General features: G+C 41.5%; 1 protein-coding gene across 6 annotated transcripts in view; it reads left to right on the top strand.

Annotated features, from left to right (window-relative positions):
* Positions 1-13,213, top strand: part of LOC124166372 (transducin-like enhancer protein 4) — a 531,827-nt gene that overhangs the window by 92,505 nt on the left and 426,109 nt on the right. The window contains exon 1 of one of the 6 annotated variants that reach the window (XM_046543869.1): positions 4,853-4,991. The exons of the other annotated variants lie outside the window; for them this stretch is intronic. Within the exon in view, the coding sequence (XP_046399825.1) occupies positions 4,941-4,991 (51 nt within the window). The 5' untranslated portion in view covers positions 4,853-4,940. Of the gene's footprint in view, positions 1-4,852; positions 4,992-13,213 lie in introns of those variants that run through there. 6 annotated transcript variants of the gene reach the window in all.

Here is a 13,213-nt window from a genome sequence, read left to right as displayed (position 1 = left end):
ATATTTATGATTTCTCTGAGGCTTTGCGGAGGGGATACATCCCCTCACCTCCCCCCCATAGTTACGCCACTGGTAGTTACCTCTTGACAAATTGTTAACGGAATCTTTTATATTCACCACAAAATGTTTTCTTTCCTAGTACGCCTATTTTCTTGCCCCTTATCCTGCTCCTTGTAATCTTTGAGATTTCGCTTTGCGTTTTTCTTTTGTTTTCCCTGCCAAAAGCGGTCGTTGATCATGCTCCCATCGGGACCGACCCCTTCACCGCCACCCTGCGTTGTTTATCGCCCGCTCCGGCGATGTGTGAGTCCATGTAATTGAGTCGTTATTCGTTTTCAATTAATTCGATGGAATTAATTGGCTATCATTTGCCGCATTTCGTGAATTTGATTTGATTGGTTAGCACATTTGATTTCGCGTATTCCGTAATTATTCGGGCGTGCACGCACGGTCGCTGGGGTGCTGGAGGGAGAGAGGGTAGGGGGAATGGATATGGATGTATGAGGCAAGGGGGCGAGGGGGGGGGGGGTTAGTAGAAAGATAAGGAGAATAGTTTGCAAGAGGGAAAAATAGTATCAGCGTGTTATCATTTTACATTTGAAGTATGCTCCAGTACGGAGGTAAGGCATGGAACATGACAGCAGCGGAGAAGCAAGGATAGAGGCCTACAGAAGAATGAGGAGGATAAAATGGATCGACCGAGTTGGTTATGAGGGAGTCCTAAGTTCAGATTACGATTGTCCGAGCGATCGTCCCAACGATAGTTGGCAGAACTAGCTGTGTGAATGCATGTCCAGACAATAGTTCACGTAGTTCCTAACATTGCCACTTTACGATGGTTAGCCGCTAGGATGCCGGAAGAGGAAGGGACAAGTGAAAGATGAAAAGTTCATGAAGCTCCCTTCGCTCTATTTTTTTTCCATGGATTTTCCAACCAAGGAAGAATATGGGCGGAAGAAAAATATCTTGACCCTGCGTACCTCAACAGCTTCGCTAACCGTCAATTTCTCGTTCACTTTAGATGTCAGCATTGGAGGGCAGCACAGGTTTTAACCATCGTTGTGTGAATGCACGATAGTTCCAACGATTGCTGGAACAATCGTATTCTAAATGAGGCATAGGAAGAGTAGGAGAGAAGAGAATGGAAACAATAAGAAGAAGCAACGACCTTATAGGCCACATCTTGAGACATGATAGCCTGATGAAAACAATCGTCGAGGGACAAGTGGACGGCAAGAACGGAAAAAGGCAGACCTCGAACAAAATATATGTAACAGGTAAAGAAGGATGTGAAAGAGAAGAAACACGTAAGGTTGAAAGGATTAGCTGATGGCAGAATTGAGTGGAGAGCCACCATTGTTGATGATAATGATGATCATTTTACATCCCATAAAATCAAAAGAACCGAACCATTTTGTACCTTGAAGGTGATGTAGTGACATCGAAACCTCGGTCGGAATAAAAGTTTAAAGTCGTGGAAAATGCGAATGTTTATTTCAATGTTATGCATCCTCATTCCGTATCTCTCCCTTCCAATATTCCCGAATCCCCTTTTTGTCCGATGCAAAAGGGTCCCTCTCCCAATTATCAACGTCAATACTGCGATATGCGTGGTGGGATGGGTAGGGCGAATTATTTATCTATGTCGTCGCTGGAAAAACCTTCACAAATAATGAATTTATAATGTTTGATCAGGCGGCTGGCTTCCCGTTTGCTCCTCCCACCCCGTTTGCATCGGCGATGGTGTTGGAGGGAGGGGGGGGGGAGAATGGATCGTTCGGCGATCCGCGTGTTTACAGAGATGTGTGTACGTCGATAAACATGTGTTGTATTTTAATCTGGGAAGCGGGCGTCCCTGCAATCAATAGTTTATCGCCATTCATCAGCGGGACTAAATAAACCATAAATCGGCTGCGTACGTTGTGTTTCGTGCTTTGGCATTGTCTCTCTATCTATCTATCTACCCCCACTCTTGTTTTTTCCCTAAATTTATTCCCGCGACGAAAAGTGCTCGATTGTAATTTCTGTTGAATTTTAGCTTCCCCTCCTCTCACGACGGAAGAGGTATAATGATCTGTCGGCCGCTTTTCCGCCTTCTTTTTTTTTATACTGTAATTGTGTCGACGAGAACTAGCAAGCTCTATTTCGGAGTGTATCGCTACCGCGTTGTTACGCTGCGCAATTTGCTTGTGTTTGTGTATTTTTGTGCTTTCCTAAACTAGATGGTTTGACGGTGTGTAACAAGTTTAAATTAAACTTGGTCGGGGTTCTTTCGTTGTGCTCCGTGCGTGTTGAGGCAATATCTTTTTTTTTCAATGCGGTTTGTCGGGACGGGCGCTTATAATTGGCGTTGCATTAGCAAGATTTTAGGCGTACATGTGTAATATTTAGTCCGCTTCTCGTTTCGCTGCCCGCATCAATTAGCTGCCCGAATTAAATAGTTAGGAGTTTCGTTTGTCGCCCGCATCTCGGTGGCCGGTTTAACAGTTCGGTAGGCCGTTGCGTCTACGAATTATGTCGATTTTGTGACTGACCGAAATTTTAGGATTGCCGCAAATTGTGATTTTCCGTGTTCAATATTAAGTGAATGGGCCGGCGTTCTTCCCAGAGTTAAGAGATGGGGCTGTTAACAGAAAACTGCTCACAATACCTTTCCAGACTTTTTTGTCCAAGCGCATTTACGATTCTATGTTAGTGCCTAAGATTGAAAAATTCATAGATCGTGCTGTGTGGCAAAGCAGTTTTAAATTATGGTTTATAAGAATAAGTGAAGTTTTTCGGAGTTAAGTTTTTATTATATTGGGTTTCTTTAGCATCGTGTCATCTGTTTGCTCCTTTTCATCGTGGAGTAATAGAAGTCCTAGATCAATTGACTGAATCTAGTGTTTGAAACAATTCGTTATTCTCCCTTTTTTATTTAGTTTCAACGAGGGCCGCAACCTTAGTGCCATAGCTGTAAACTAGATTATTCATGCTTGGAACACATATACGCAAAATTATTTTGTGAAATATAGTGTCAAGATTCTATAACAATGGTAGTGTATTGGTTTTGAAAAATATAGTATAATAGTAAAAATATTTTTGACGTATCTAATTTTTTCATCGTATCTTGTTGATATGGGTGGAGGTCAAACTTGAAAATGACAGATGAAATCGGCGAAAGAATCTTCTGAATGGAAAATATTTTCACTTTTCTGGAAATATCGTTTTATCGCTACCAAGATTGAATTCGTATACCGTCGGGCGTCGTTATAAATTTCTACATGGAATACCGCGTTTTCTTACATTTTCTCTTGAGATACTTATGGTGAAAGAGCTACCATTTTTGGTCGGTTGCAACACCTGAATGATGCTGTCTTAGTAATTCACCTTCTTCTGAGGATAGATCATTGGGACGCAACTTCTATTGTACCACTGATGTTGGCTGGGTGACTCCTGAGCAGCCACTGTGAATGTGGGCCCAAGACCCGCGACTATGAGCTTTCGCTTTTGCTTTCAATTCGTTGCGAGTCAGCCCAGGAGTCGTTTGTATCTTTGACTTGAGCAGCCTAGTGGCCAGTTAGAGTTGCGTTTCTCCATCCGAGCTCAATGCGCCCCTATCTGAAGTCATCTGACGGCCTCGAGTCAGGAGGACTGCTTTATCGTTGCCATTCATCGAATCCACTTCTCTCCTCTTCCGTGCCATCTTATACATCTCTTTTCCGGCGCATTGTGCCCCTCGTGTTAAAAGGTGTAACCGGATTATATTTGGGTAAAGCGGCTATCGACTTTTTAAGCTCTCACGCGTATAGGGATGTAGGAATCATTTTGACTTACTCTTCCTCTCTGAAAACACAGCCTTGTGTGAAAAGGGGAAAGGTTATCGATGAAAAGAAAGTGGAAGAATGAGGAGATCATGTAATCATCAAGAGTTGAGAATACTTGTTGATGTGGGTCAAAGTCAGACTTGGAACATAATTGACATCGGAGAAAGAATTTTCCAAATGGCAACGGTTTTTCTCTTTGTTGAAAAATCGTTTAATTGAAACTTGCCTTAGTATTGGTATTTATTAAGAACCTGTAATAAATTAATTTATTCCTACACGCAATTCGAAGTTTTTTCAATTTTTTTCCCTGAAAGAGATAAGCATGATGGATGAGTTTCCGTTTTTGGTCGGTTGCATCACCTGAAATATGTTGTCCTTTGGTTTTAGAAGTATAAAATATGTATAATATATTTGGTTGAATACGTGTTTTAAATGTTTCTATGTTATATTATGAATTAATATTCCGCGCACAATTGGTATCATACGCATTAACTTTAGTTCGGTAGCCTTTTAGCCCTTCGGGAGTTCGTGAATATTTAGAATTTGTTTCCAAATAAAGCTGCCTTGTTTAATTTCTGGGCTATTTTCTTTGAAGTATGAGTAACTGTGGTTTCCTCTTTTGTGCCAAAAAGCCTACTTTAACTGCCTGTAGTTACAACGAATGTCATTCATCGACCCACCTTGTGATATACTCCTTTCTATAAACTTCATTTCGTGCAAATATTGGTGATTCGGGCGTTTCTTGCGTTTCTTCTAACCATTCTTCAGTCTCGTGTATGCGGAAACATAGTGAAAAAAAATTTGACCATAGGTCTCTCCAGACGCGCAGAAAAATGAATGTCGGGAAAACCTGAGGGTGGACGTAGGCAAATTCGAATTTTCTGGAGGAATAAGCGTATGGGTGAAGAAAATGAATGACGTGGGGCGGAGAAGTTGGTAAGTGAGTGGAGTGGAAGGAGGGGGGAGAGGAGGTTGAGGATTTTTTTGAGCCATCTGCCGAGAATGGTATCGGCGAGCAATGTATAGTTCGCTGAGGAGTCGGCCGCGTGGGAAGTTAGGGTGTGGACAGACGGAGGTAAATAGCAAGGCCAGGGCTTACGAGGTGGAGAAGGAAGGCGTTGCCATAAGACGACAATGAAGGGAAGCCTCAGGGGTGGTGGTAGGAGGAGGACCAAGGAATACCAAGTAAGTCTTCCTCATTATGCACCAACGTTGGCGCGTGGGTTTTTAAGCTCTTTCCTACCCCCCACTATTGGATCTAATTATTTGCTACAATTAATCGCTTTACTGGCCTAACTTAATGGGATTTATTTATGAAAATTATATCGTGCCATTTTAGGGCCATACTATTACAATCCTGTGCTCCCACGTGCTAGCAGTCCTAAAATTTTCATTTTTGTTTCGAAGAAATAATTGGACATGCAAATAACATGCACCATCAAATGGAGGCATATGACTTCTTTTCTTCAACACGTGGTGGTATTTTCGGGTTTTAAGTAGTTATAATATGTGAATTTGAAGGAGCTCCTTCGTAGAATTGACACGCATGCTATGAAATGTTTCCATTTATATGTTTAGCACCTTCATTTTTTCAGATATTGTTGTTTTGAGTCCCCTTCGTCTATAATTACTGGTATCACAAGTGTAACAGTTTTACACTTCAGGATATTACAAAGTTTAAGATTTCCAACTTCAATTCTTCATACTTGGACCGTGTACGGCATCTTTTTGGCATTGCATTGGAGGTTTCTTCACGAGAAAGGTTTAATGTCCAATCTGTTGCAATTCGTGAAAGGGTGTTAATGGTGATCGAGTCACAAGGAGGCAACAAGTAGTCAGAAAATTCCAATTAATTCGTTCGCTTGATGTACTCTTCGGCTTCCTGCTGAAATAACTCCGATCAATGTCAAGCCCTTACGTAAATGTAGAAAATAATCTACCCTATATAACCTAGAAATTTAAAGGCGACAGCGTAAGATTTAATCGAAATTTGTCCGTCTCGGCGGTGGCGGGATAGATTCTTCGCCTGTCAAACAAGAAGTCGTGGGTTAGAGTCCCGCCTGGATAGATTTCCCCTATCGAAGGCATGGACGTTCGTGTAAGTGTGATTGTTAAGTTGTGTTGTTCATGTACTTCGTAATTAACATTGCCGGGGTTGCATTTGCAATGCTATCACAAATATCATTAGTGTTCGAGGGCATCCGTGGATGTTCTTGTACGTACAATTGTTAACCCAGGAGAGGGCGCGCGGAGAAATGCAACATTAGAAGACGCGTGGGGTGTCATCGACACCCCAAAGAATTTTTTTCTTTTTCCTTGGAATAATATGGTTATGCTGTGCTCTTTTTTGAATAGGGCCACCTAATTAAATTGATACTAATAATTATTATTATTAAATAAAGAAGAACCATGGTGTGATGTATACCCCGCGTGCCCTTTCCCGAAGTAAAAAGGCTAATGGTGATGCTTTCGGTGATGTAGGGATAAAAAAATATAATGTGCGAAAAAAATATGTCGATCCGGACTGATGCGTCGTATTGGGTCAAGTTGAACGGGGTATTTTAATACGCTTACTGTCGTGGAAGAGGAATAAGGGAAGGAGACTCAGTGGGAAGGAAAGGACGACAGTGAGTGTGTGTGTGTGTGTGTGTGTGTTGGTGTAATGGCATCGTCGTAGTGGGCGGGCGGAAGGAAGGAAGGCGTTGTCCCTAGTTTTCCCCGCTCTTCTCTCCGCGCTGCACTGCTTATTTGCCCCTCCAATGTTTGCCCCGTGAGTGAGTGTGTGTGCCGACTGTCTCGCATCCTCCTCCCCCCCCCCTCCTCTCGGACTCTACACCCAGCAATGCCGGAGTCGCAGTGTCAATATGTGGTTAGATAGCATTTTCGGGGGTGGGCGGTTTTTAGAGTGCGGTGCGGTTGGAATGGTCGGAACGGGGGAAAGGAAGAGCGATGGCCGCGGACGGACGGTTGGCTCCCGTGCTGAGTGAGATGTGTATGCACTATTTGGGCGATTTTGTTTTTGACGTGGGCGATGCGAAAACGTGGAGAAATATCGATGCCAAAGCGAAAGGCGAACGAGGTTACGTAATCGTGCTAGGCCGTACTATTATGAATGAGGAAATTTAAAATTATTGTCTAATACAAGGAGTTTATAAACTATTCCGCAGTGGCACGAATACCACGTTGCCCATACTAGATGCATCTTTTAATGCCTCGAAATTAGTTTTGACGTGCTTGAAACCTACGCATCTGAATGAAAAGCACATGTCAATTCTAAGATTATTTCAGCACATAAAGGCATTTTCGAGATATATTATGCCACTTAGTGCAATGGACTAAGATGTTGAATTAAAGGATGCTTTTTTCTAATAATTTTTTTGTGGTTAACTACCTTATTCATGCTAAATGAACGAAAAATACTGTAATATAATACCATATCTTGTACGTTTTCAGCTTATACAGTGCTCGGTCTTCTGCCATGTTGATTTGTCACGTATTATAGGATTTTTTCTCTTGTCTTCATTTTATCCTTTTAAGCCTGCACGTTGAATTAGATTAACCACGCAAAAGTTACTTTGGAATTGAAATACATGACTGGGATGTAGGAGATATCTAGTTTTCTTGGCGATTTTGTATGCATAACTGTTCTCTGATTTATACCTTTGTTTAATAACAAAACTTAAACGACTTTTCAAAAACGCATTCTTTTAATATCATCCTAAATATTGTGGTTTAATCTGCTATCGAAACTTTGATATGCAAAGGTGCTTTTCAATTATAATATCCGGTTGAAGACCTGAGATTTGCACCATTTTTTTCCCTCGTAATCGCCGTTGATGCTGTGATGGGGAGCTGTTGGTAAGGCCTTGGGGAAGTATAGCTTTTCCGCAGATTCATCGCAAAGAGACGAAGTAATATCAATAGAAAATCTGATTTATTTCGGCGATACACAGTTGAGAGATATGGGGTACGTAGGTACTTCCGTCATGCGGCAGCGTTAAATCTTTCGTCGAATGTTTGCCATCGCGCGATGCGGTACTCTTTTGTCGCGTTCCTTTTCAGAAAAGAGCAACGCAACGTATTGGTTACGTGATGCAATTACCCCGTCTCATTTTTTTCCGCTCCGTAATGGTGTTTATCGTGCTCCTTCCTCTCGCGGTGGAGCCCCGACGCATGTGGGTACGCTAAGTTTCATGATGTTTGCTCGCGCGCCGGTTTGGCCGATGATGGAAAAGTTTGTTGACGCTAGGAACCTGCAGCCTCTAGTTGAAGTCACCGTTATGAACGTTGGCACGCGATGACGTGATGGAAAAAAAGTTGAAAGAGTTTTGTTTGTCGATATTTTCGTCGCTCTTTCAAGTTCTTCCGGCAGAGTAGAAAATCCGCGACAACTTTAATCTTTCGCATCACATTTCAATCGAATAATCTTGACTTTTCCTAAATATTCCTTTTTTACTTTCCTATTTGGAACTAATTTAGAGGCATTAAAATAAATATTTAGGATGGACAATGTAGTGTTCGTACAGTTGAGGAATAGTTGATTTTCAACTCCTTGTGTTTGTTAATAGTTTTACACTTATTTTATTCAAAATTTTAATGTGTGTTTTACTCTTGGTGAATGTTTACTGACGTATTCCTTTCTTTTTTTCTAGGTAAGTACCAGTTTGGGGTTATGTGCTTCCCAATTTTGCTACCTCAGTCTAGGGAGTAACAATTCGTGAGTATTCAAGTATGTATGTACTACATCCACTTTCAGTGCAAGTATGTATCGATGATCCTTTCAATTGTTGCGATTACATGCCAAGAATCTTCTCTTGCTAATTGCCTCAAGTCATTATTATCTTGTGTCACTATAATTGGAGTAGTAAGTAATGTCTTGAGTTGCATTGAGTTATTAGTGAATATCTATCGGATTACCCTCCGGGTGAGGTTTTCCATAATCTCCTTCCTCAAACGATTCGGCAAGAGACACGCTCATCGTATTCATGAGTCCAAAAATCCAAGGTGTTATTTTTATCTTAATCTTGGATTCTTGAATTCCTGAAGAGCGTGTCTCTCGTCGATACTTTGGAGGAAAAAGAGAGATAAAAGTCACCTAGTATGAAAACCCGAAAGATCGTCACTAATATTATTCGCTGGGATTGTTTCAGGCATTACTTCGGCATTAAATTAGCTTGTCGTCTTGTCACGCTAAGGTCATTCTCAAAATCATTTCCATTGCCCACAGTGATTCATAATTTATGTGGACGTCTGTTCGTTAGCTTCCTCAATAAGGTTTTACTCTGCCTGTGCATCAGAATTCTAAGGTTAAAATCTGGATACGAATGCCGTCGATGTTTGCTTGCAGCGAAACAAATGGTATCGTCGTGGAAGCCAAAGCTGCTGTAAGGAAATTAGTGGTGTACCTTTTTAAGCCTGGAATGAAAATACGAAGACAATTAGCCTAGAAGGAACTTCTTGTTTCCACTCGTCCCTCGAAAACAAAAACATAATCCCCTCAATTGAGAGATGTTTCCCATTAATTCCTCTTGCAGGTCACACCCATCTCGCGATCATCAATCGTGGGCTTGTGTACAGATCCATTAAGTATGTTTACATTCAATTTTATGCCTCTCGAGCGATTTAGGGTGGCTGTTGGGAACGGTACTATGTGTAAGTGCGTACAACCCGACGTCGGAATCTAGAGTTCAATTTTTTTCTTTTTTTTTAAACTCTCAGATTTCATCAGGGGTGAAGTTCCACGGCGAGAATCGTGCTCGTGAAAATGTAACACTGTGTCGCAGAACCCCTTCTCACTCGTGTTGGATTCTTATTTGTCTTCTCGGGAAGTAAGATGCATGTTTGAAGTCTAAGGTACGAATTTCTCCACATTTAAATTAGACTTGAATGAAATTAGTTGTCGGACATGTTAGAGAATGTAATTATTTACCATTAACATTATACTTCAGTTTTACGGTATAGTGACCTAGTTCTGACGGATTTTCTAGTGCGTTTCAATTTTATGAGTTTTTAGCAATTATAAGAAATGGTATGAATGTGCTAGGTAATTTGAGCATGAATTGTGCCGTGGAATTGTGGAATTATTAAACTAGAATGCGCTTCAATAAGCGCTTTATGTGGGTATGAATATTTTTCTATTATCCTATTTTAGTGGCACGGATGGCTACTTGGAAAGTGACACATTATTACATTCCCTGATATATGAACGATATTAATTTTTAATAAATCTGTCTTATTTTGATCTATAAGTGTGAGTATTATGGTATGTTACAGCTTATTGTGACGAATGACCGTTGTGAACGTTACCATTTTACGAGTTTTAAGCGTTGATAAAAGTAATGCCTATTTGCTGATCGGTTTGAATATTAAATCATTATTAGGCTAGAAGGAGTCCCAGTGAAATCTCCGTTAAGTAATGCATTTGGTCCAGTAATTTTGAGGTTATATTTATTAAGCTATTATAGTAGACAAGCTAGATATTATGCATATATTTGACCAAATGGTAGCATATTTAACTCGTATTTTTGCTGCCGGGGCGGATGTTTTAAAACTGAAGCATTTCAAATTATTTGAGAATTTTCTTTGATGAATTCGTTCCCGTTGTTTAGAATGTTCTTCTTTGATGCATAATTTATTAGTGTCAATCAAGTTAAATGGGTAATAAATGAGTCATTTCTACATCCGATTATTACGTGTGCTCTCTGTTGAAGTTGTGCGTGCCCGTGTTGCGTACCTGTTATGTTTCGTGCTCCCTGAATTTCCCGGAGGGGTTTAGGGTGCAGTACTATTGAGGGTGAGAGAGGGGTGAATTTTTCGGTTAGGGTGTTCACCCAAGCGGAACTGGTTTCTCTCTCCCTCCCCCTTGGCCGGTTAGGGTTCGTGTTTTGTAGGCTTGGTGTGGGGCGCGGGGGGATTTGGGTGTTATTTTTTTGTATGCCAAGCACACCCCCTGCCATGCATAGGTGGCTGATGATCGTAGGCGAAAGGACTGCATATAGGAGACCCATTTCCTTCCCATAGGAGGCTGATATCTGATGCCATTTTAATCGGTTTTCAAAAATGCCCACGGCGCGGCGATGCATGCAATGCGATCCACTTTTTTTATTTTCAAATATTTTGCGGTAAAGTGTTCGTAATTGCTAGGAATTACAGTGAAAAGTAATGAATTTGATAGATTACACCATCGTGAGGATAAATTTCGGTTAATGCCCCTAATTATACCTTATTTACCCGTGAAACTCGGATCACATTGTCCGCCGGCGACACAAGTGGCGATTTTTGCAAACCCATTTAAATGCGTGGTGGGTGACAACTCATTCAGAGGTGTACTAGAGGATCCTCTTTTGTAATTTTTTGGTCGGAGGAAAAAAGTGGAGGAGTTTTGCCGGCACATATGGGAGTCATCGGTTTTCAGGGCCTCGCGTTAGGTTGGGAAGAAGAAGAGCGTCCGTGTTATCCCTTTTTTTCTCTTTACAGCACCCTAGCAAAAATCCTTCTGACTCCTGTTTCCCTCTTCCTCCCTGTGCTGTATGGGAGCATACTGCTCCCCTTATGTTGGCAGTATAATGGGGTCTGAGTAAGCGGGGGAGCTTCTGCAAGTCGTGAGGGGAAGGGTCAGTGAGTGCTTTCACCTCATTTTCCACCCTTCTTCTGCAAGCCTTGCTCATGCATTGGTGCATGGCTTGGTGAGGAAGGGTGGAGGGTGCATTAGCTGCATGCAGTGATGGAGACGGTGTGATATTGCGACAACCTCATTCGTTGAGCTGCAAGATGCCTTATTAAGACACTTACTGTGTCCTGATTTTTTTATTTAAATCTGTTATTCCGTAAAGCCTTGCAAACAATGCGTTACATCGGGGAAAAATATGCGTTTACTGCTCAAAACTATTATTTCACATATTATTATAGTTTAATTAATTTAATATTTTTGTCTCAGTTTTATGAACTATTTTTTACTAATTAGTTCTCGCGGAATTTTGATTTTTATTTGACTTTTTATGATTGAGAAGTTATTTGAAATCCATCTCACCCTTTAAAGTCATATTTTTTGTTTCTAATGGTGGTTTTTACCAGGCTGGCTGTGGGGTGTCCTGGAACAATTGCCGATGTGAGTATTAACGAAAATTTAAATTAACTTTTTTCTTGCTAATATAATGGAGAATATAAAAAATATTATAATTTTACGCCTTCATATGTTTCGTCTTGGTTAAATCCCATTATTTAGTGCTGCAAGGGTGCCTATTAGTTATCCCCATACCGCTTTGGAGAAAGATTTGATGAAATTATCCCTGCGTCCGTCAACTATATTTATCGAATGGAGCAAAATGGGATTAAGCACTGGCACTTTAATTCGTGTTCTGCGTTTGAAGGCAAGTGCATACCTCATCCGTGGCGACCTCATGCCATTCTCTGATAGGGGCGGCCCCTTCTGGACGCAAGTAGAACTGTCGACGCGAGGGGTAAACTGGGGGAAATTTGAGCTTTTGCCTTTCGATCAGTCTTCCCCCAACCCTTAGCGGAACTCCTTCCTCGCCCCTTCTGTTCAATTCAGGATCCTCCCCTAATTTCTGCAGCGAGTCTTTCCCCTCGTTATTCCGGCAGGACTTTACCAGCGACCGCTGTCGGCCCCTACTCTCGTTCGCTGCCATCTGATTCCTCGCATTATGCCCTCCTTCCCGTCATCGGCCACGCCGCAACGCTGTCCACTTATACCCTCAGGACCCCACGCATGTCGACCCGAAAGTAGCATGCAGAAAAAAATAGCTTCTCCTCTCTTCACTTGCTGTTATTTCTCGTGACTTCTCTCAGGGTTCCCCCTCAACCGTGAAAACCTTGAATAAGCCGTGAATTTCGTCTACCGTGAAAAAAACTGGAAATAGCCGTGAATTTCGTCATAAAACCTTAGAAATCTCTCAAACTTGATTGTAGAACTACGATAGACGGATTTAAAGAAAAAAAGGATATTTCGATCATGTTTCAAGGCCGAGTCACGTGCAGATACTGTCCACGCATTTACCTGCACACGTGTATTCGAAAGCGCAACTATTAATTGGTCCGTGTGTGCCATGACAGCACATTGACCTTAAGCCTGCGATTGGAAGACGTTAACCCTGGCAAAAAATCAGGCACTTCTTCACTTCCCTGCCACCCTGCTCTCTCCATTTTCCTACTCTCTCCATTTTCCCACTCACACCCTTTTAGCCGGACATGAATTTTGCTTACGATAGGTGACGTCATTGCAGCGTTTGCATTCAAGGCATCTGTTGCGTTTGTTACATTTTTAGTTAACGTGCGGCCGATGATAGTCACGTGATCAATATTTCTGCCTAAAATGCCTTATCTACAAACCGTGAATTTTATGACATTTAGACCGTGAAAACCTGGAAAAAAAACCGTGAATTTTATAA

Source organism: Ischnura elegans, chromosome 10 (assembly GCF_921293095.1).
Source record: "Ischnura elegans chromosome 10, ioIscEleg1.1, whole genome shotgun sequence".
Lineage (NCBI taxonomy): Eukaryota > Metazoa > Arthropoda > Insecta > Odonata > Coenagrionidae > Ischnura > Ischnura elegans.
This window is presented reverse-complemented; position numbering and strand designations above follow the sequence as displayed.